The 24843-nt window shown below is 36.8% G+C and overlaps 1 protein-coding gene across 1 annotated transcript in view; it reads left to right on the forward strand.

Moving 5' to 3' along the window:
• Positions 1-24843, forward strand: part of PDE11A (phosphodiesterase 11A) — a 103985-nt gene that overhangs the window by 30243 nt on the left and 48899 nt on the right. The window contains exons 3-10 of the mRNA XM_066553272.1: positions 9452-9541; positions 10472-10612; positions 12414-12478; positions 16496-16628; positions 18996-19071; positions 20465-20532; positions 20892-20984; positions 23454-23504. Of these exons, the coding sequence (XP_066409369.1) occupies positions 9452-9541; positions 10472-10612; positions 12414-12478; positions 16496-16628; positions 18996-19071; positions 20465-20532; positions 20892-20984; positions 23454-23504 (717 nt within the window). The remainder of the gene's footprint in view (positions 1-9451; positions 9542-10471; positions 10613-12413; positions 12479-16495; positions 16629-18995; positions 19072-20464; positions 20533-20891; positions 20985-23453; positions 23505-24843) is intronic.

The raw sequence follows: 24843 nt of genomic DNA on the forward strand, positions 1-24843 counted from the left end.
GATGTGATTATGTTGTGTTATGGTGCTTCTAGGTATTATGGAAGAAAGGGTCAAGGTACAGACGCACCTTGCTTGGAAGACAGATGTAAAATTATGTGATGAAAGGAAGGGACACTTATCCTATTTGTTGTCCTTTGTGGGATATTTCCATTCAGTTGAAGATTTTTTCTGTTTGAGGGTAAAATTTTTGTTGCCTAAGAAACACTAGAGGCTCTCTGTTTGACAAGCAGTAGTGTAAGGGAATACAGTTGGTATCTTGAGTCCCTGGCTTTCTTTTAAGCTGTCACCAAATTATGCATCTCACTTAAGAAAAATTGCTTCACTTTTTTTTTCTAGTGGAACAGAACCAGCCATTTCCATCCCCCTGGAACCAATGCAAACAGTGAGAAGTTGGGTGAGCTAAACTTATTCACATCAGGCACGATGTAATCTGGTTGGTTAACGTGCTGGATTCAGGCTTTTCTGTTCCAGTTGGAGCTTCAGTTGGAACGGTTTTGCTGACATTGGCTACTTCAGTCAGGCAAAAATGGCCACCTTGCTGAAAGAGGAACTCAGCATGGCAAAGGATCAGACTTCTGCAGTAAGTTCTGCCAGAAACATTTGCTCTTAAACAAAGCCAAATATGAAAAAAAGGCTACTGTTCAAGTAATTTCTTCTTCAAAAATCACAAAACACATCTTGAAGTATGTGAGAGAAGAACCTGAATAAGAACTTATTAATACCACTGGAATCTCAGTGCAGACTGTTATATATAAATTAGCTAAATTTTTTTCTTTGTTAAACTGCACACAGCACTCATACAACAGCAGGATTAAGTTTCTCTCATGACTCTACACAACATGTCCAGTTGTGGGCTCCCCAGTACAAGAATGTACTGGATAGAGTCCAATAAAGGTACAGAAAGAGGATTAAGGAACTGAAGTGTCTCCCCTGTGAGGAAAGGCTTAGGGAGCTGGGATTGTTTAGCAAAGAAGAGAATGCTCATGGGGGAATCTCATCACTGTGTATAAATGGGGGATGGTACAATACAAAGACGCATATCAAGGCTCTTTTCAGTGGTGCCAAGTGACAGGACAAGAGGCAATACATACACTTAAACATGGAAAACTCTGTCTGAAAGTCAGGATACACTTTTTTATTGTGAGAGAGACAGACAAGTTGCTCAGAGAGGTTGTGAAATCATCACCCTTGGAGATATTCAAAAGCTGTCTAGACAAAGTCCTAAGCAAAAAGCTTTAGGCAGTCCTGCTTGAGCACAGAATATTGGACCAGTGACCTCCAAAGGCCCCATCCAGTCTCAGCCAGTTTGTGATTCTGGTCCTGTATCTGCACTGTGACTCTAAAGAGAAGATTTTAATCCATACAAAAGTGAAAGAAGGCATCTTCATTCAGTTATGGATAAGTCAAAAATTAGTAGAAGTAATTTTCAGTTTGTGTACTCCAATACTTAAGGCCTGCAGGAGGAAGTAAGTGGATAAATCTATTTCTCATCTTAAACAAGAATTGGGAATTGGTAACTGAGTTATAAGTAGAACTGTGAGTTGAAGATGATATTCTCTTTGTATGGATGCATGAGGAATTTATCTCTTGGTTTCAATGCGATTCAATTAGCATGGTCAATTATTATATATATTGTCTGCCAGATGAGTGCAACTTGAAATGGTAAGATCAAAGCCTGCAATTGTGTTGTAGGAACGATAGCTTTGAGGTGATACTTATTAATTCACCTATGCCAATTTAAAGTTCTGATCTGCAATTCCTATTTTTGGTATTGGTAGTATCAGTCTTCACAGCTCTCACTTTGCCAATACCAAGATCTTCCCAACTCATGCAGTGACATTTATAAAGCTGGTTCCACTGATTCAAGCATAGTGGAAGCCAGGAGTCTTTCAAAAATTTTGACAAAATCTTTCTTTGTGACCTTTTTCCTCCCTTCAGATATCAGTTAAATTTTTCTTTGGCTCAGTTTTGCTGTCTCTAGATAAAAATTACTACCTGACATTGCTGCTGTAAAACTTTGTTCATGGTCTGCCAAAGTGCTTTGAGACACTGAGATTTGGGCACTGCAGAACTGCCTGCCTTACATAACAGCTGCAGGCTCCTGTGCCTGGGGGCTGGCCTCTAGTGACTCCTCTTCAAACAGGGCAGAGCAGAGCAGCCAGGCAGTAACAGCCCCTCTTGGTCTCTCAGGAAAGCATTACTCTGGTTAAATGTCCTCTGTGAATTATCTCAGAGGATATATACCTTGGGTTTTTTTTGTTTTTTTTAAAGGTGATGATATAATTTAGATATTTCAAATAAAACTGATATTCATCCTTTGAAGGAGAGGAACTTAATTTGTGGGTAGGAGTTGTAGTTTTGAAGATTCATAGCCTTTGTGATTCTTATCCCTGTTATTTCAGATGAGCTAATAAAAGCTGCTTAGCATTTCTCCTTAAGACTTTGCTACAATGCCTTGCTAATGTCCAATGGGTGGAAACTCTAGAGTTGATAAAGAAACATAATTTATAACTGTTGGGTTGATTTAAGGCATTCTCCCTGCAGGTGGTCCCAGAGATATAGCCCACATCTCCACCATCTGAGAGTCCTCAGTAGCCCTTGCAGTCAAGAGTCTTCATGGCTGTCAGTATGTTTATGACACAGAAACATGTTAGTTCACAGCTTTGATCACACTGCTGCAACTTTGCAGCCCTCCTTCAGGCTGCCTGTAAGCTGACTTTTCCTTGCTTTACAGCTCAATGTGCATTTGCTGAAGCCCTGGGGCTAAGGGCCAATGTCAGGCATTGGCCTTACAGGTGCTTGCACTGGCATGATGATGCTCCTTACCTGCTACCTCTGCTCTTTTTCAGTTCATACGCGTCTGATTTTAATAGAACCACTGTCAGTCCTTGTGTAACTTTTTTCCTCCTCTTGTCCTCATTTTCCCTTCTGGAAATCCTGGCTTAATATCACATGTTGAAACACTCAAAAACTGAGTGGCAGTTTGATGTATTTGCTGGGATGGGGGCTTATTAGTGGGCATCACTGATTCAGGTTTGTGTAAAATATAGAGACATTTCCAGTGAAAACAGCTGGATTTTGCATGTAGGAGATCAGATGAAGGGATCCTAGAATAGCAGACATTTTACATATATTTATTTTTGGCTTTCTAGTCTTTAGCAGAAATGTTTTTATATTTCAGATTAATTTGGGGCAGCACCATTTAAAATGAGGTGCTGTAAGGAAATTTACGGTACAGTTATTCTTCTTTTCACTTTATACCGAATACTAAATGTAATGCAATGTTAAAATGTTTATGTCTTACCAAATATTGTTAAAAATAGGTTTAATGGCAAGTTCCAATGTTTCTGGGGTTTTTGACAGTATAATTCAGCATTGCTTGTTTAAATTTTTTGAGGTTCACACCCTGGTAGTGAGAGGAATAATGGATAATATCTAGCTGTAAAGTGACTGGGTCAAGAAATCGTCAAATACCTGCCAGAAAAAAAATACGATTTGTAGATGTGTTCTGACTGTATAAACATTTTTACAGTGTATTATTACAAATCAAGTTCATTGTGTTGACTTGTTTTCCCAGTTTAAAGACCTTGGGTGCATAGCAGGAAAGAGAGAAGATGAGGTTTGTTGAACAACTAGAGGGCAGTGATGGGGCCTGCAGAAAAGTCAGAGTTGAGCACATTTGGCTGCACTCCCACCCTTTCCTGCCCCTTGCTCCTGCATGCAGCAGTCTCTCGGTGCCATGGCTTGTGAGGACAGTGACCTACATAGGAGTCAGGCTTTAAAACTGTAATAAGTCTGCTTCTACCAGAGACATGTTTTGTAATCTGTCTGGTGACGCAGTTATCTAGTTTGAATGTGTGCCAGTAATTCTGTGAGGCAGGCAAGTACAGAGCAGTGCTGAAGGATTGCTCCCGTGGTTCTTTTCAGGCTGTTTACAGACACCAAAACCTTCCAGAGTTAGAGAGTGAGCTTTATAGGGCAGAGATGCTGCTCTATGTTTGCAAGCATTAGCACATTTTTATGGTACTGCATTAATAATCACATGCAAATACAAACTTAAAAAAAAAAAAAACGGAAAAGGCAGTAGGAGATTGGCCCAGAAGCCTCTGCAGGTTCAGTAATACAAGCAGGAGCTGTGTACCCTGTTTGGGTGCCTACAATTCATGGAGTGTTTTACCAACCAATTGCTCTTTCCATGCTTGGAAAAATAATTTTGGTAAATATTTCTTGGATTTGTGAACTTAGATGACAATTAGATTTTATCAGATGTGTGGCTAGCCAGACTCTGCACACCTGGCAGGAGGTAATGGAATTTGGATGAGCGCTTGTGTTTAACCATTTTGCAATTGGATTTGGTTTATTGCTTTCAGAATTCAGTAGAATATTTCATTCTCTGAATCTATTTTGAACACATTAGGAAATGTTTTAAAGGGCAGCTAGGTTCCCTGATTTGGTTTCAAGTATATCCACAAAACATTTATCACTTTAAACTATAGCAAAAACTTTTCCTTTGAAAGGACTTCTTTTCTCTTTCTAGGAAGGCTGTACTAGCTCCTTTCCCCACAGGCTCACCAAGAAAGCTGTGTAAAGAGAAGTGGCTCCTGTGGCCGCTAAAGAAAACAACTGAACCAGACAGGCATTTGCTGAGAGCTCAACCTGGAGTTTGTGCCAGAGTGAGTACACAAGCATTACTGAGAAGCTTCTTTCTTCTGTCAGACATCAGAATTGTTTTCTTTTCTGACCACAGGCAGGGGGTGCTTGGAGCGTGCCAGAAGCTGTTAGACTCCACTGGATAGCTATGGCAGCGTGTGCTCTCGGAGAAGGCTCCGTGAGGGCCAAGCTGATGCGGGGGAGGCAGGGTAAATGTCACTGCATTTGCTGAAGCTGAAGTCAGGGCTGCTTTCCAGCCAGAAAGCTCACATTTCTCCTCTGCAGTGTGCTGCCGTTGCAGCACTGGCTGGTTTTCACCATTAGCTAATAACTTTCTGCATTGCAGCGCTGCACCCATGCAACTTTGTTGCTTTTATATTTTCCTCTCATAAGAGAAAATTTCAGAACTTACTTCCTGTGAGGCACACAATTCTAGAAAATTGCCTTCTTTTGCAGCTGGAACCAGCAGGGTTTTTTCTTATGCAGCAAGGGAAGAGTTTTACAGATTCCATAAGGACCCTCATCTCCAGGCTGTGCAGTGAAAGGAAAGGTGGTATCTCTTGATAACGTGCATTGTCAGAAAGGGCTTGGCCAGAGGTCTCCTTCCTGTTTCTGATGATAGAAAGATTTGTATTGTGTGTGAAGTGATTGTGAAATCCAAACCCAGATGATGAAAAGAAACCCTAATTTTTAGCAGTTCAGAGGAACACTAAGAAGCATTTTCTAACTTAAGTATTCAATGTCTCATCATCTGTGAAAAGCGGGATGAAAGGAAAATGAGTGTCACATCTCAAGACATTGTGCTGCTGTAGTGTAGGTGTCCAGAGGCTGATGTGCCCAGACAACTGTGTAACCAGGTGTGGAACTTTTGACCTGTAAAACTGTCATCATGAAGAGGAAACATATGGAAGACTGCCCTTTAAAATTCTGAGGGAGCACTGCTGTGGTTCTGAACTGATGCCGTAAAATAAAAGTATCCACTAGCAAGCACAGTTTGTAGCTTACTTGTCCTAATATTTAATACTGCAGAATCTGGAAATGTTTCATACTTCCAAATACCAAGTTCCTGCTTCAGTTATTGTTGTGGATTTGAAGGTCTAACTTTGGGGCTACAATTCTGGAGGTGTGTGGAGATACTAAAGCAATGGAAATATATCCTGTGGGAAGCCAAAAGTAACTATGGTCAGGGCAGACATCTGATCTTACTGGTGTTGTTTTGAAGTAAAGATAAGTAATCTTCAAGACCTAGCTGAAAATGTAAGTAGTTATGTAACTGAATACTAAAATTTCTTGTAATTATACTGCTTGTTTCCTTGGTAGTTGTGTTTTAATACTCCTAACATACAATAATGAAATAATAGAATTTTAAAAAGAAAAAAGTGAGATATTGAAGGTTCCCATTACTACTACTTCTTTTCATAGGTTTCCTACCCTGATAAAATATTGAACAGTTTGTGAGTTCACCTTTTTAGCTTTTGAATGTTGCTGTGAATTTGTGAGGTCAGTGTATCTGCTACCCAAGGTGGTACTTACTGGGGGGTTAATTAAGAGAAACTGGGCCAGGTCACCTGGACCCTGAATGTCCAAGTAATTCACAATATAAACTTGTTAACCTGAAGTTACTGTATCTGAATACCTTATAGCTGTAATGAAAAAAATCCAGCAACAACTAGTGTCTTTCAGTATCTCAGCACATTCATTAGGTTGTTACTCAGCCTAAACACCATTTTTATAAAATCTACTATTACATACTTACTGATGTGTTTATCAATATGTCACATAGAACTGTGATGAATCATTGCAGCTACTCCTATTAGACAAAATAATTTAATGAGGCACATCTGTTAAAGCTGGTTTTGATTTTTTTAATTCTGCCTATTTGCTTTCTTAGAAAATAACTTTAGTAAATCTGCAGAATATTTTCCTTTAATTAATTCAAAATAGATGTGGAAGGAAATTATCTTTCAGATATATTCCCTTTTACTTCAAAACTATTTTTTAATAGCCTTCGGTTTAACAAAGGGAAATTACTTTATGTACTTCAGAGGGGTATGCTGCATGTTCTTCCATGAGTATCACACAAAAACTTTGTGCATTGGTGTAATGGAATCATGTAGCATACTCAACCTTTGGGCCAGTTTTTACCCAGGAGCAGCAGGAAATTAGTAATTAGTTATCTTTCACTTAAAAGGAGGGGGAAAGGATGTGTCTATCTCATGGTGTTATGTGCCATTTCCTCAACTTTTGACAATCTCTTTGGAGGGAAAATCCCTGAAGAGTGAATCTGGCATAAAAATACCAGCTGTGGCTCAGACAGATAAGAGTTGAATATGATGTTATTCCATATTTTTATGGAGTGTCCACAGTCATAGCAAAACATGTTAGAGGTGCTTGTAAAATAGCCTTAATACTGCAGATCTAAATCTGTAATCTGAAATAATGCAATAACTGCTTTCTATCCCATTGAGCAATTTTGGTTTAAAAAGTCTTACTTAAAATTAAGCCACCATTAGAAACATCTTCATTCTTTGTGTAGTTGGTGCTGTATTACAACTTGCCAAAAGAGGTTTAAGGAAAAGTCACTTTGACCATTCAGAGAGTACAAAAGTGTAAGAACAGTAGGTTTTTGTTTTGTCAGTTTTAGGTAAACAGGAATAATTGAACCACAGGGTGATTCCTCTCTACCTGACAGGTTTTTTTCTTGGTTTTTTTCTTCATAATTGTTGACATTTATTTATTTTCTTCTACTGGTTTTCTTAAACAACTTGGTGTCCTTCTTAATTGTGCTGCGCCTTATACAATTAGTTTGAGTGGTGACAAGAGTGATGTGTGTCAGTGGCTTTCCAAGCTCTTAAGATGTCATAAACCAGTGTTTTATGGATGGTAATTTCTGTGTATAGATCCAGTGCCTTGGAGTTTGGGTTCCAGAGACCAATGGTTTTCAATATTGCAAGGTTTTATTTTTCTTCTCACTAAAAAGAAATTTTGGCTAGCTGGTTTTGTGAGGTCTGAAGGTTCATAAGCTCCTCTTGTGCTTTCCTTTGTCACAGGGCCACATTAATTTTGGGAATAGAGATTCCAGGTGGAGACAATAAATACTAGTATTTCCCTATTAAGTAAAAATATATCCAGTCTCATTAAGGTATTCAAAATTTCACTAAAGGCTAGATTTTTCTGAAGTTAACTTTTTCTGCTCTGATCTCTTATTTGGCTGTGGTTTTTAGTACTATTACAAGAAAATATAGATAGGGAGGATTTTTGTTTCATTTGAAAATAAAAACTAAACTGAAATAAGCAAAATTCTCTCAGAGAAACTCTGACTATTAAAAAAATGAATCCCCCTTATCAGTTTTTTACATTTGTACTTTATTTTTCATTTTGTGTACTCTGTCCTGTAGATCTGGTGTGATAGTTGCCTACTTTAATTACTGTGTCTTCAGAAAGGTGAGTGTTTGTAGAGTCTAAAGTGTCATTTTCCTTACAGCCATAGGTAGCTGTGATGGGAAGAGGATGAAAGTAGGGTGTTTCCAAATGAGCAGTATAAGTGTGCATCCTTAAAGTCTGCAGTTACTGTGACAGAGTGCCAAGTGTAAAGGTACAAAATTCAGAGGATCTGAGGATCCTTTCCAAAAGCTCATCATTACTCAAACACAGACTAAGCAGGTATGGAACCAGTGGAGTGCTCAAGGTAGATAAAGTATAACAGCAGTTGCTGCTGCTTCTCTTCTTCTGGGTTCTTTCCTCAGATAATCTCAATAGCCCATGTCTCTGGGTTGGCAGTATTTTTCTAATTAACTAGATTTTCAAAGACAAATGCCACTCTCTTAATGCCAAAATTTGTAACAGACAGGATTTCCTACAATAGACAGAGCAAAGTGAAGAAAGGTTAGCTGCTGCAGTATTCTTTTGGCTCTGTAAACAGCAGAGTGCCTCAACTCCCACTGGCTTTGCAAATGTTAAGGCTATTCAGCAGCTGTAAAATTTACTAGAAGTCTCAGACCTAACCCTGGGAACCACTCAGGAGTGACAGTATGTTACAGATTTCTTACCAGTGTGTGGCTTAAAAATGCTGAGTTTTTACTTTGATCCATTGTCATCCTTGTGAAGTGCCAGTCCCACAGGTATTCAACTGTTTGACTGGTCCAGTTTACTAACTTCACACAGCCAACCTAAAATCATCTTGGGCACCTCAAACTGTGTTCCCAGTCACTCCTTTTCAATCTTTTTTAATGTATGATGATGTATTAAGGCCCAGTTTGTCAAGCATGTTCTTTTAACTCTTTTTTTAACCTTCTTTGAGAAGACAATCGGTTTTCTGACTAATAGTGTAGGATAAATGTGCTGTGTTCCACTGTGCTGATATTCTCCAAAATCTATGTACTCCAGATGTACTCAACAGGAATGTGACTCAAACTTGCTTCTTGAGTTCAGAACAAAAAAGCAGTCCAGAGAAATAAAGAATATTTTTCTCGGGAAGCTGTACTGTCTACAGTAATTTAAAATAGTCTTCAGAAGACATTTTATAGAGTTGAGAATCCACAGATTCCCAGAGAAATTGTGGAGGACCCAGACTTCTGGGACCTGTGAGCTTAATTGTATTTGTTCTTTCCTAGACATTTGATTTCTTTCCATGCATCTGATGTGCCTTGCCCATGATAATTTTGTTTTGTGTTTAGTACTCTGCTGAAGAGTGAGCTGAGACCTTCCTGTGATCTGTCCCCTAAGTTTGGGTCTCTTTATAAGAAATTGCTGTAAACAATTGCAGTTGTTTTTAATGACTGCAAGTTTCTTTCCATACTAGGTGATGCAGATGTACCTCCCCTTCTGTGGGATTGCCATATCCAATGCCCAGCTATTTGCAGCTTCAAGGAAGGAATATGACAGAAGCAGGGTAAGTGCAAAGTGTACAGTGGACAAACATCAAACTTCAGTCTTTTGTTCCTGCAGGTTCCAGCTATGCATATGTGTTTGCTAAGCAGACAGTTCTATTTCGAAAACTGTATTTTCAAAAGATCCCTGTTTTGATTGAGGCAGCAAGCAGACAGTGTGAGAGGGAAATCCACTTGTAGTGGTGGCTGTGGTTTCCTGATATCAGTTCCACATCTTGAGGTGCTGAAACAATTGCATTTGTGGCACAGACACACGAGAAAGCGTGAATCTCTGTGCTTTCTCACGAGAAAGTGTGTGCACGAGAAAGTGTTACTTAGGCAGAGATTCAAGCTCTCATAAAATTCTACTCATCTCAAGCCTCTGCCATTCTGAATTTTTAATATTTAGTTCATGTGCAAATAATGTGGATATATCTTTATAAAATTAAGCAGGGAAAAAACCCCTATATTTGAAGGGTTTTGACAGCATGTCTCCATAGAATACACACTCATGATTGCTGGTGCTGTGCATGCATTGGGACAGGAGGCTCTGAAGTGAAAATAATGCTCTGCTACCCTGTCATTCCCTTGTCAGAGAGGTCTTTTATTTTTTGAAGAAACAAAAGGGTAATTTTGAGGGATTTTTAATAATTGTTGGCTTCTTTTTTATCATCCTTTCTACAATGACAGGGAATTATATTTTTGTTAGCTTGCATCACAGGTCCAGAACTTCAGTAGAAATACCTCTAGTGGTATTGAACCTGCTATTCCTTGAAAAAATATTAAAAATTCATTTCAATTTTGTTGCCATAGTCATTAAGACCTTTCTTTGAATGAAGATTTCAATGGATCACTCATATAAAATCCATCCCAGATATGACACTACCTTTGCAATGCTCCATGTATTTATTAATTCTACAACCAATACAAGAGTTTTCTGTCCTTGTATACAGGCTTTACTGGAAGTAGTGAATGACCTCTTTGAGGAACAGACTGACTTAGAGAAAATTGTCAAGAAAATTATGCATCGGGCCCAGACTCTCCTGAAGTGTGAGCGGTGCTCAGTGTTACTTCTGGAAGACATTGACTCACCAGTAAGTAGAGTTGAATGTCATATGTAAGTACAGAACAGCAGGTGTTTTTCAGGGTGTTGTTCCTAAATGTAACTTAGGTATATACTGAAACTTTATCTACACCCCTGTTGTGTCTCTATCCCAGTAGGCTTATACTGTGATAGCAGTAAGTTTTTACATTGAGCAGGTGAAATGGAAATCCAACTTTCAGAATAATTGAAGTATTTTTGGTTTTTTGCAATTATTCTGTCTACTTGACCCATGAATAATTATTTCATTGCAGAGCTCTGTTGAACCGATGGATGTAAACTGTATGAAAGTATTTGACAGTTTTGACAGGGTCTTTCACTGGGACTTTGCAGTAAACTATATTCATAGGGTGTGAGAGCCTCTTAAAAATATTTGAAGTTTTTATGAGTATTGTTATTAGTAATAAATTAAGTGGCTGCCTTTATATTGGTAGCTCCCTCCAGTGTTTTCAGGCTATTCAATTTAAGCTACCCTCCTTTCCACTGATTTGAGAAGTCGCTGAAGGATAAAACATTGTTTGTAATATCTCTTTTTCCCTACCCAATTATTATTTTTGTATTCACTGATTCTGCAGTTAATTATTTCTTGCTAGGCTTTGACAAGTCAGAGACAGAATCGTAAATTTGTTTGTATGGCAGAAAAAAATCCCCAGTCTTTTCCTTGGAGGAAAGATATGATTCACATTTCATTTCAGTTAATAAAAATTAAGAACTTTCAATTGAGCATGCCCTAAATTATACCAGCTTTCCTAAAAGCAAGATCAAAGTTTTTATTTCACTTATGTTCTCTACTATAGAATTTTAATGTTTCTAGTTAATTTTCTCTTTCTAGATTCCCCTAGCTACCCTCCTCCCCAATTTTATAATTACAATATATAGTTCTACTACATTCTTACGAAATGTCACTGTGTTTATAAGCATAATATAATTTTTATTTTTCACGTAAATATCCATTGTGTTAGGAAGTTGTGAGTGGCAGTTCATTTTTCTGCTCTTGGTACTATTTCTGCCTTTGAGCTTGGAGGGGCTTTTCCCAAACCAAAAGCAATGAGTTCTTATTCCTCTAGACAAAATTGTGAAATATGGACAAAAATCTTAAACTTTTTCTAGATGGTCATAAATCTTAGGTTAATTTGGAGTATGAGAATAGCATCTTACCACCCACTTGGTAATTTTTACAAGTGGCAAAACAGTTATTTTCCTGACTTTCTCCTGTTTTGGAGGGTTAACATATATACCAGAATAGATCTCCTTAGAGTAACCCAATGTCTAACCATGTCTAAAATACTGTCATTTGCACATTGGGCAGAAAGCTTTTATGATTCAGAAACAAAGTGATGAAGGGAACACATCCAAAAATAAGGCCTCTCTTCTGTCACTTTTTGCCACTCCTAAGATGTTTCACTTATGTGTTCCTGACACATACGTTCAAGTGTGATTTGTTGCAGTTAGTAATGCAAAGCTGCCTTTCTGTTTATTTTCCTATATTAAAAAAGTGACGTTTGAGTAAAGCTCCACAATACATGTCCCAAAAGCCTTTAAAGTGAAGCACATACACTTGTGGAAAAGAGTTTTCTGAGGGAATCTGAAGATATCATTTGATTTGATATTGATTTTTAGGGAACTGTGCACAGCATGTATTTTAAACATGAATTCTCCATTGAGAGAATACAAATTTGTACTTTTATCATAAGACTATTGTATAAAAATACAGTTTAAGCAGAGGAACCTTACTGGTTTTTTAGATGTTTATTTATCTTAATAGCAATCTTAAGTTACTTCTTTTGTGACAGGTGGTGAAATTTACAAAATCTTTCGAATTGTTATCTCCAAAATGCAGTGCTGATACTGACAACAGGTTAGTGCTCATGTCTTCTGTGGTGATGGTAACTACATTTTTCACATCATTTTAAGGTCTGCTTGGTCAAGATTTTATTTTCTTATGGAACTTTGTGTAGATTTGATTGAAGAGTGTGAGCCTATGTTTTTTACTCAGACAAGATACCTGCTTGCTTCAAATGGAGGCTTGCTTGACTAAATATATGTGCCTATATTTTTTTTGTATGTATGTTTGTGTGTGTATACATGCACTAATGTTCTATCAGTGTCTCAGGTAAGAAAACAAGGGAAAACTGATTTTTTATGGTTGAACTCATTGATAACATGAAATTGTTGTTTTGCTTGATTAATATAGAAGTAAAAAGTACAAAATTATTTTAGATTGTTGATCTCTTACAAAATTGTTTTGTACAATTGTGTTGAGAGGTTTTCAGTAAAATTTTATTTCTGCTGTTGTCAAATTGGAAAGCCTAGAAACCGCAGAGCATATGTATTTCCTAGAAACTGTGCTCCTGTGACTAAATCTTGTTTGGGAGCCCAGTCAAAATGGAAGTATATGTTTTGCTTAGTAGGATCTGTAAACACTTATAAAGGGCCAATTTTAAGTAGCAAAAGAAAGATTTTTGTTCATGTGAGGTTGTTATATCAATCCCTGCAAGGTTACACCGCTGGTAGCAGTTCACATAAAATGTCCTATATACCAAATGAGGGGATGAGGATTCAGGACTATTGTGAGCGCATTTCTTCCATCTTTCAGGGCTCAGTGTTTATCACACAGGTTTTATGCAGATTAATTCATACTGATTCTGAAGGAGAATTTTCCATATCAAATGGCTGTCATGGTGATAAACCTTTTCATGGATTGATTTCACATCATTAGAAATGGGTAGTGTCAGAAAATTTTCTAAGATGTGCAAGCTCACATTAGAGTCCAGGGCCACATAGAAATATGGGTAGAAGCTATCTCCTTTCCATGTCCTGATATGGGAATGATGAAGCAAATGGAAAACAAGCAATAAAAAAATAGGAAGATTTAAATATGATTAAATAATCTGTTGATTCATCTGGGAATCACAAGTTGCTTTTGACAAAGAGTTCTAGAGTAGCAGTTGGTCTTTCCTAGGGGGTGAAAATACATTTCTTTTATTCAGGGACAGGAGTATGAATCAAGGAATGTGGTTGTTATTCCTGTTTTTCTCAAACTTGATCAGTAGCCAGATTAGTCAAAACAATGTAGAGTGGTATCAAGATAACCAAGCTGGCTCATTTCTTGTTACCATAGTTATATTAGCATGTTGCCACAGCAGTTTGTAGTAGCCTGCTCTGCTTATAGTCAAGTCAAGAATATTTTAACTTTATTCCAAGACATGAATAACCTGGTAGCTAGCCTTCATAAGATTCATAAAGGTATATTTCTGTGCATTTTAACATAAAGATGTATCACTTTTTCTGTGATTATTTTTTCCTGTGGAAAGTGAAGTTGCTTTTACAAAGACCAAGGTTAGACTGGCAGATATGATGTCACATTTGGATCTAGCACAGGCACAGCTTGAGTTATTGGCACTATTGTGAAAAAATAAAGGTTATTTAGGATACAGAACAATGCCGCGAGCCCTTGACATTTGAGCATTTTCCTAGTGAGTTTTGCCCTTTTCATTCTGCATTCTGCAGCTGTAACTGATGTCAAGTCATGAGACTTTTCATGTGGGGAAAAGAAGATGAGTTTCTTCATCATTACAGCAGTTAAGAAAAACATTATTTCTTTGAAATTTTAGTTGAAATCTAGACATTTCAGGCTGAGAACAGTTCTCATTATGTTTTATCTAAATGAGAAAGAAGTCCTAAGACAATATTTCATGCATGCCCCAATATACTTTCTCACACAGTTTTAGAAGTTGGCTTTTCTTTTGCCTTCATAAATCTGCATGATGGCAGCTCACCTGTTAAATACCTAAATATCATAATAAATGTTCATACTTATTTTCTTTGCTGTTGTTTATAAAGAAATGTCTTCCAAGGCCACACTTGCCTTTTTTTGTTCAGTTTCCAAGTTTTCATCACACACCACAATCAAGTTTCTTTATTATCCATACTGGCACACTGATGCTCTTGTTTTTCCCAGTGATTTTCTTCTTGAAGTACAAGTTTGCCAAGTCCCCTAAATTTTCTCTCCCTTTGAAAAAATATTACATAAATGTCAGAATCCTTGGGGGCTCAGTTCTGGTATGATCTAGATAAAGATGAGCCTGATGGAATGTGCTGTGAAGTGTGCCTTTCCTGCACAGAAGCAGCAGTTTTGGCAGATGAGATTCCATTTTAGCAGGTAGCTGAGATGACAGCTCTCTAACCTGGGTACCAGTGGTAGTGGACAAGTCTCCTGCCTGGGCCAGAGTATGAGTTGTGTGGGCAAAAATATCTGTGCTCCTTCCCACTTGGGCTGGTACAGAGGAAGGGCTGAAATCCCTCAACTGTTTTACTGCCCCTGGGATGATGTGCCTGTCTTCTGGAGTATGGGTGTAGAGTGCTTGTTAGGAATGGAGAGAACATAATAAAACCTGCTTTTAAAACTTAATTATGAATGTTATCTTTTTTTGTTTTACTGGAATTAATTTACTGCTTAAAATGCTTGACACCTATATACAGTCCTGATGTATGTGTCTTACATGATAGTATCATTCAGATAAGTTATGGACTGGGAACTATGCATTCTAAATTAGATCTTTATCCTTAAAGATTTTTGCCTCTGAAGTATTTGAAACAAATTAAATTATGAATTAAATGTTAAATTATAAATGTGATTTTTTTACTTAGCTTAAAACCCATTATATTTATGTAAAGGTCTCTGTCAAAGTGTACACATAACATTTATTACAGTCATTCAAAATTATTATCCCAAATGAAAGTGGATTCCTCTAGATTTCTATAAATCATTATTATTTTTACTTATAGCCTTTTAAGAATATTACATTTTCTTTTAGATGAGTGACGTAGTTGAATTAGTCTCCAGAAAATCAATGCAGTCAACAAAAATCAATCCTTTCACTTTGATTGAGTCTTTCAAGGATTTTACTGTTCAGCCTGCTTTCATTCATGAGGAATGCTTCAAAGCTTTAAACTATTGTATTCTCCATAGCTTCTTAGTAACTTTTTTCTAAGAAATGTTTCTCAGGTGTTAAAAATTTACCAGTTTTTCTTTTTAAAACTAAGACAACAGGCATTTTTTTATTATTCAGTCATGAGTAGCCAGACATTGCCAATGTCAAGAACCTGTCTGAAATAAGTCAAAGAGAACTTTCCTGATGATTAGGTGAGGAATTTAAGGTCTGCTAAACACTAAGTTTTCTGAGAAGCTGCAGTGGACTGTGGTGAGTTGAGGCCATCATTTTAGTGTCTTTTGCTCATTTAGTGATAGCTCTTGAGCCCCTCAGTAACCATGGCAGAAGCTCAACCAGGTAAAAAAAAGAAATCCTTCGTGTCTTGTGTGACTACTTGGATCTACCTGCTGCAACATACTTGCAGGATTGATTTAAGGCTTATTCAATGATCCCTTCTTCAGTCATTCAGATATGGCATTTCAGATGCCAAAATTTTTTCAAAAGTCATTTTGACAACAAAATTACTGAAAATAAAAATTGAAAATATCACAGATTATTAGATTAATTTAAAAATGCTTAAAAGTATATATTTTAGGTTACTCTACAGAAAATATTTTTTAGAACTGGTTGCTTTTCATGAGCAGTCCAGTATTCTACAGAAACTTAGAACACAGTCCACTGGTGATTCATAGGTAAAATCTATCAAATATTTTATTTACTTGAGACACCAATGCTGTTTTCAATAGAAAGAGCTATGTAAAGGAAAGAATTTTTGAGGTACCACTTCAATAATACCAAATTATTGTTCTATAGTTAATTTTCGGTAACCATTAATAATTGTGAATGGTTCTGCTGTTCCTATTAATGTGCATTTAAGACATGCTGGATTTGCAGTTAACGTTGACTCTCTACTTTTCTTCCCTTGCCCTGCATTTTGATAGTTTCAAAGACAGCGTGGAAAAATCATCCTATTCAGACTGGCTAATAAACAACAGCATTGCTGAACTCGTCGCCTCCACAGGTCTCCCAGTGAACATCAGTGATGCCTATCAGGACCCCCGCTTTGATGCTGAGGTGGGAGATTTTTACAAATGGAATTAATTATATATTACTTTTGAGCATCACAACTAATATGAAAATTTTGGTTTTATAGCCAAGTGGCTGTGAGACATGTGAATATTTATTGAATTATTGTTTTCTATCCAGTAAGTTATCCTTCTGGTCTTCTATGGTTTTATAATGCAAACACAGATCACTGAATTAGCATATTACTTTGAGTAGTTTGTCCATGATTCTTTTTTTTTTCCTGTTTATAAGTGATCCCCCTACCTAATTGCCTTGATACCTATGCAAACTGATTTTTATTGCTGAAAATTTGTTGGTGTTCAGTGTTAGCAGCACAAGCGTTGTTAGCTGTTGGGGCGACTGGGGCTGCACACAGACAGAATGTGAGCAGAGCTGGTATCCAGACAGACAAATGTTGTTTGTGATCTAACAGCCAACCGACAGTTTAATTTGCTCAAATACACACTGGATTGGGTACTTCTTCAAGATACATTCACCCCCAATAAAAGTTGTTTGTGTATCTTAAGGTATTCATTTCCCATTAGAAAGGTGTAGATAAAAATGTAAGTATACTTAACATCTAAATAAATGTTAGAGGTGTATGGAAGGACAAAATCTTCACTGAATTCTAATCCAGCATTACTGTGGAGGACTTGGCCAGCACTCGGACAGCACATTAATCACAGCCTTGGTCAGAAAGCCTCCTAAAATATATTGCTACAGTAAGTGTTCTTGGAAGTGTTTCATGTTGAGAGTTTGCTTGGTTCCAATTTTATTCCACGTGTCATTAAAGGGATTATCTCTCAAACCAGCAGAATTTTTTGAAACAAGAAAAAATAAAAGGGGCCTGCTGTAGAAGTATAAAAGAAAACTGCATTGATGTTAATCTGTTCAGAATTGCAAGTACAATTAATGCCTGGGGTGTTTAGATATGCTAACTTAAAGCATGCCAGTCCTTGATGTTTGCAATTGTACTTGTATTATATCATCTCCTGAATAATTCAGCTATCTCTTGTTTGTTTCACAGTTAGTTCTTTCCAAGTTGGAGGCACTACCCAATATATATAAAGAAAATAATACAAAGGGCAATAATAATTTTCTTTTGATGGGTTCCTATGAAAATTTAATTCTTAAATTCAGTCTTTCTACTCAATTATTTCTATAGACAAGAGTATTAAGAGGAACATAGTATCCCTTATTACTTAGATAGAATCAAACATGTATTTGTAGTTATGAACAGAAATTCTCTGTTCTCTGCTTCAGTTGAAAATCATCTCTTATTTTTTTCTCAGAACACTACTTCTCATCTGCAAATGTTGATGCTCAATTTTCAACTCATTCATCAAGAATTTAATGCAAAAGTATTTTGCAGTTCATTTCAAGACATACATTTTAATCAACTATTGCCCCATTCCCATGGATTTTAGGTGGCACTCCACACCAGTTTCAGTGATGAGTTCTGAGTATGTACAAATAGGCAGTAATCTAATTAAAACCTGAGTTATATCTTTTGCTAGCTAGGACATCACAGTGATCCCATCCTGCTTCCCATATATGAATTAATGCTGGTCTTTTAGTTCTCTTCTATTAAACACTGCCTGTAGCAGTGACAGTTTTAGTAAGAGACCATCTCCTGATCTTCTCTAGTGGACCCATTCTGCTCTCTGATCTCTTTTGAAAAACTGTTTTCTGTTCACATTTCAATGCAGTGACACTAAAGAATAATGTTACTAATTGTAGAAAAAAGAGAATCAGTGAAATTTTAAATAAATTGTGAAGTTGTATACTGTATTAGCTAGAAAACAATAAATGAGGCAGTAAATTGTCATTGGAACAAAAGGACCATGTATCTCAAATCTAGGGTTTGGCTCCATCCTTACAATTTTTACTAACTTGCACTTCTGCACAATTCCCTACTTACTCTCACCTTTCTTCTGAAAATGTGTATTTCCTGTAAGCCTCCTTCTACAGCTGCCTTGCTAAGTCCAATTTCAGTTTGACAGCTGGGAAGGATACTTCTAAGGCAAACTTGTTCAGTGAAAGTTATCTCTACTAATCCACCACTGTAAGTAATCCAAAATTTGTGTGGATATTGCCTCAATTATAGTTTGTCTTTAGTGCCAAATTAGAGTCAAAGAGTGCAAGCTTAATGTGCCAAAGATGCTAATGTTTTTATATTCTTTGGCAATTTTTAAAATAATCCTTTTGACTTTTGGTTACTGCGGATGAAGTTTCAGCAGATTTTTTTTTTTTCTGAGAGCTGATTCATATGAAATGACATTTATAATGTCAACTTACTCCTTGACATTTCTATTACTATGATTTTAAAAAATGAAAACAGCACCACTAATGGAAGCTCTCATTTCTACATTTTAGGCTGACCAAATTTCTGGCTTTCACATAAGATCTGTTCTTTGTGTTCCAATATGGAACAGCACCCACCAAATAATTGGTAAGACTTCCCTCATGGCTGCGTAATTTTTGTGCTAATGTAAATTTAGTTTTATCTTTTTAATTCTGTGTTCCTTTACCTTCTTTTTCCCAGCTGAAGATTGTTAAGAAGTTACAGTACCTAGGATGCATGCTAAGTATCCAAGAAGGGATGTTTTGACTTGGATACTTTATGGACTTTTTCAGCTTTCCAGCTGTGTTGTTGTTAAGTTATATATTGGACTCAACTTTATTAAGATGAAAACAGTAATTCTAACCATATTAGTGAAAAATGTTTTATATGCATTGATGATTTCCTTGGGTCTCCTTCTTTAGTACATGGGCAACTGTCTGCAGTAAAGCTAAGTGTTCATTTCCCTCTAATGATAAACTCTGGGTGCAGTCAGGGAAGATTTGCTGGAGGGGCTTGGCAGTGGTTGGAGTTGCCTGTTGCAGTGGTGGTTGCTGGATCAGGATGTGACAAAGTTTCAGAGGATCTCTGATAGGATTCTTTGCAGCTATGCTACACCAGCAGTTGGCCCTGTGTTATTACCTGCTTTTGGCACAAAAAGGAGTGCTTGTAAATAACAGTGCCAGATTCCTCTGCTAATGCTCCTCAGAACTGACGTCAAAGCAATCACAATTTATACTGGCAGGGCAAGAGTAGATGCCTGCGCCTTGTGGCTGCCAGGGAGAGCTGAGATCAGAAGTGCATTGCTGAAGGCACTTGGTGTCATGCAGGCTCTTTGAGCATCTTTAGCAGAGGTGACGTGGGAGTTGTGCCTTTAAAAACACATCATGTTTTTTGTTGTGAACTGTGCCTTATCTTCAAGAATGAGAAATAATTTGAACTCTTGTCAGTGGATTACTCTTATAGTATTTTTCTAAGGGCTTATTGTACCTAAATGAAATAGAAATGTTTGTTGTAGAAATCAGCATTAGTTTGGAAAATGCATTTTTTCATTGGCTGAGTAAATTAATGAACCAGTCATGAGTATAAAAGGGTTTATATACCCAGGTGATGCTAAACTAAGTAAGATTTTAGGAATGAAGGTACTGATTTAGTAAATTGTATTTGTAACTACAATTTTTTTAGGACAACTTATGTGATTGCTGTTAGCAAAGTGAAGCAAAGTGATCAAGATCTTTCTCAAATAGATCTTTAACCTTTTGTGAAAAGCACTGTAACTTTTAGATTTGCAGTATTATACTTAGAGAGTAAAGCATAACAGCTGAAAGTACAAGTATCAAAACAATCAAATTATTGCACATCTGTGTCTAATTATTTTCAGAATAAATATTTGCATTTTGCTTTTCAGTTTGAAATATGTAGTTTACATTTTACCAATGAATAAAAAATTCTGCATTGTGCATTAATGAATGAAGATTATAACTCATATTAACTCTTTCTAAAGGGGTAGCTCAAGTGTTGAACAGGCTTGATGGGAAATCCTTTGACGACGCTGACCAGCGACTGTTTGAAGTAAGAGACATTCAGTTCAGCATTAACATATATTTCAGTAGCATTTGGTATTTCTCAGTAATCTGCTTCAGTCCACTCCAGGGATGGGGAGAGAATATCTTGTCTATATTTGCAGTTTGACATTAATTCTCAGAAATCCTCACTTAGAAGGTGGCATCCTAATTAAAACAAGTTTCTGGAATCTAATCTCTCATCTGGAGGCCAATGACTCACCTACATTCTTAAAATAACCTGTTTAAACATGATTATTCCTAATATTTCAATGTAATTTCTTTTACTGATTAAGCCAGTGTTCATCTTTGTGCTTGAATTATAACTGATTCATAATTGACTCTCTTTTTTCTCTTTTTAAATTTTAGGCTTTTGTTATTTTTTGCGGCCTGGGTATCAACAACACAATTATGTATGACCAAGTGAAGAAATCCTGGGCAAAACAGTCTGTGGCTCTTGATGTATGTGTACATCTTTGTGAAACCTTTTCTTGCTCCTAACTCTCACATGTAAAGAAGCCCACTATATTTTTAAAAACTATGATTATTTAAGCTTCTCTAACAAAATTCAACAATGTAGCACAGTGGTCTATTATATATCTGGAGATTTTAAACATTATCATATTAAAAATAATCTTGGTGAGAAAAAAGCCAGGAGTTTTGAGGATAGCTTAAGAAATTTACATTAATCCTACTATAACAATAATTAAGAGCAGTTTGAATGAAATTTCAGATCTCTTGAAAAAAGCATTATGCAAGACTGATTAATCTTAAGACATTGCTCTGAGGAAAGGGTAACATCACTAAGATATTGGTATTCTTTTAAATTTCACATGTGATAAGAGAAGAAAATAATCTAGTTATGTCTGATATGTGCACCTTTTACCTGTGTAATTCCTTTGAGTTTCTCCAGTACTCACCATTACAATACGAACCACAAAAATAACATTGACCTCAATGAGATATGAAATTCTTTCTATTAAAAGAAAAATCAAACCCAACTGAACCTGTAGAGAGGCTTTTTTTTTTCTTTGCTTTGGGGTTTGAGATATTTCTCTGCATAGTGGGGTTGCATCCTGTGCTGTACACAGGCCTGTTAAAGCCTTCCAAAGTCAGTAAGGCCGTTGGTGTTAGAAATCCTAAGCACAAGCGGCTTTCTTTATTATTTGTATATATCTACCCATGTAGGAGGAAAAGTTAAAAACTTACCTTTTCAGGCCTCCTGCAAGAATCCTTATACTTTACATGTCATTGTCATGGATAAGTCTTCATATGTCCCAGATATTTGTGGAATATGACACCTAAGAATGAGTGCTCCTCCTGGCAAGAAAAGCAAGCAGAAATAGATGTCACACACAGATATATAAGGATGAAACTTCACATAGAAGTTTATTTGCTACTGAAATAAAAGAAAATTAAGTATTTTTAGTTTAAAATACAGCTTCTTTCTTTGATCTAAAAAAGGACTAATAACCATATAGCTTCCATGTAGAGTATAGATTTGATAAATATCCATTAATCTTCAATTAAGAGTAATTCTTTCTATAAATGGTCAACAGCTCTTGATTATATTTGCATAAAGTGATGGAAAATACAGGAGAAAAGTACTGAACACTAGAATGGTATGAGATGAAGGACTGTGGATTTTCACTAATAGAATACTTTGTTAGTATTTATGTATTTAGCTAAAATAGCAATAAAAGGCACTTGAAAATTACATTGATATCAGATGTAAAATAAATGAACTTGTTATATATCATAATAAGATTCTTATCCGTATATGCTGATACATGTTTTCATAAATATTCTGATAATATTGACTAATAAATAGAAGAGCAAAACATAAATAAATTATCAGGAAAGTTTGCCATGATTCAAAGCCAGGCTAAATACTTTTTTTATACTAAGGACACTAAATTTGCAAATTTATTTAAAGATTAGAATAATAAATACTTAGGAAGACTGTTAAAACCTAAAGAGATATAATGAATACAGATCAAGGAGAATTTGGTTGTTAAGTGTAATCTGTCATAGCATAAGATATAATTTGACTAATCTTACCAGTTTCTAAGAGAAGTTGCAGAATGGTCGGACAGAAAAATAGATACTATTTGAGAAAGGACATGATGTACAGAACAAATGAGTTTATGGTTTTTATTTATTATTTTATAGTGCAGGAATGAATTCCTGTTACTGTAAAAGGTGGCATCCCTAAAACTGAGAAGAGTAAAAATGTCTTGGGACTTAGTGCCACAAGGTGTTGCAAATCAACACACCATGCGACACAGTTTAGGGGTTTGTATGAATAACAGAGACATTCATAGATGAAAATTATTTCCAAGTGAGAAGCCTGTATCAAAGCTGTAGCACATCAGCAGGTCAGGTGTTGCATGTGGGGAAGAACCTGTCCTTGCTGGGAGTGCTCTGGCTCTGGGAGCTCCCTCACAAGAGCAGGTGCGCAGTACTTTGTACATTTTATTTGATGCTGCTCTCTGCAGAATGGTATTGAAGAGAATGTCAGACACAGCACAGAGGTGCTGATATTTGGATGCAGCAATGTGCCACTAGTATAGGCATTAAAGCTTTTCAGTACAGGAAAAGGCATTATTAAAAGTCCATAAATCTACTGTTATTTTTACATTAAATTCTTTCTCTTTTGATGCAGAACTTCAGGAGAACAATGTAGGAATCCTTATAATATTAAATTACTTACTGTTAATTATTCCCTATAAAATTCCCTGCAGTATAACTGCCAAATGTATGCCTGATAACCTGTAATTAGCTATTACATGCTGTCAATCAGAACAGAATTATCACACAAATGCTAATAAAATTTGCTTTAAACATAACTGATTAAACTGCAGTACAGAGCCCTGATATTGCTACTTAACAAGTGTACAAAAATGTTTTTTCTCTTTTGTTCTGAGGCAGGTGTTGTCTTATCATGCAACATGTTCGAAGGCAGAAGTTGATAAATTCAAGGTAAGATTTAAGTTTTTGATATACTAATTTCTGAAACTATAACTGTAAATTCATATTTGTCTTCATTATCTGAGAGAAATTTTACATCATAAGCAGAAAATCTTAATTTAAAATTATTTACAATGTATATATTAAATGTAAGGCTGTTAAGCAGGGAAGGTGGATAAAGGATAAAGAGGATAAAGAGTTGCAGTGCACAGCAGCGAAGTCCCATTGTCCCAGCACCAGCTACTGGAACTGCATGTCATTGTGGGTTTGGTGGCCTCCTAAGCAGAAACCATCACAGGGAAGTCATACCACGTAGGAGATGAGAGGGAGACTACAGAAAAAGAAAGGAACTTGAGATTTTACATGCTTACAGCTTGGAAGCTGCCCTGGGTTTGCTAAAAAAGTGGAGCATTCACTATCCAGATTATGCATAGGCTCAGAAGGCTGGACAGGAAGGTGAGGGATCTTCGAACTCTTGTAAGCACCCTTGGCAGAATGTGAAAGTGATGTGTTCTGAGTATAGCATTGGTAGGGACCAGTAATTACATGTTCTCACTGAATCCTGCCTTGCCATGGGCTAGAAAGTAGGGGAGCAGTGCCCTTGATCTTTCATCACTGCCAGCACTCCAGTGCTGCTTTTGTGATAGACTATTTCTCTTCCTGCTTGAGGAGGCACTTGGGAAATTTGGTGATGCTTCCCTTGGCTAAGAGGAGGCAATGCTGGTAGAGGGCCCCTCAAAGCTCCCATGGGAGACTCCCATGGTGGGTATCACTGTTGGTCTCCTGGACACACAGTGCATCAGAGACTGTAGTGAGGTCTGAGAAGGAGATCTGGACTGCTGTGACCCATTGCACGTTGCTGGCACTCCCTGCTCTGGAGCTCTGGCATCTGTCTAGCTGAAAAATAGCTGTTGGGTGCTTATTTTGACACTTGGCTGTCAGGCTGCAACCTGCTTTCTGCACCACACATGGCTGGCATAGAGCTGATCCTGCTGAGTGATCTGGGCTGAGGAAGGGCAGCTTTTGCTAGTAAATGAGTTTGTAGATTATTGCCCAGATGATGGCTGTGCCTGGTATCTGTATTGATACCTGGTGATAAGGGTGTAATATTCTCCCTCCACTGTAATTACTGGTACAATTACCCACACTTGTGTATGCTTAAGATGAGATTACTGAAGTATTTCTGGAATCAGCATGCTTGAAGATCATGCAACACTACAGGAAGTACTTTTGTGTGTGCAGTAATTGTATTTAGTGTTCGGCAGAAAGAACTGAACACTTTTGAGAAAGAGGAAAGAAAGGGGTAAAGGACCATCAATTTTCTGTTTTGCTTTTATATTTCAATTTACCT

The sequence above is a fragment of the Molothrus aeneus genome, chromosome 7 (assembly GCF_037042795.1).
Source record: "Molothrus aeneus isolate 106 chromosome 7, BPBGC_Maene_1.0, whole genome shotgun sequence".
NCBI classification, from domain to species: Eukaryota; Metazoa; Chordata; class Aves; order Passeriformes; family Icteridae; genus Molothrus; species Molothrus aeneus.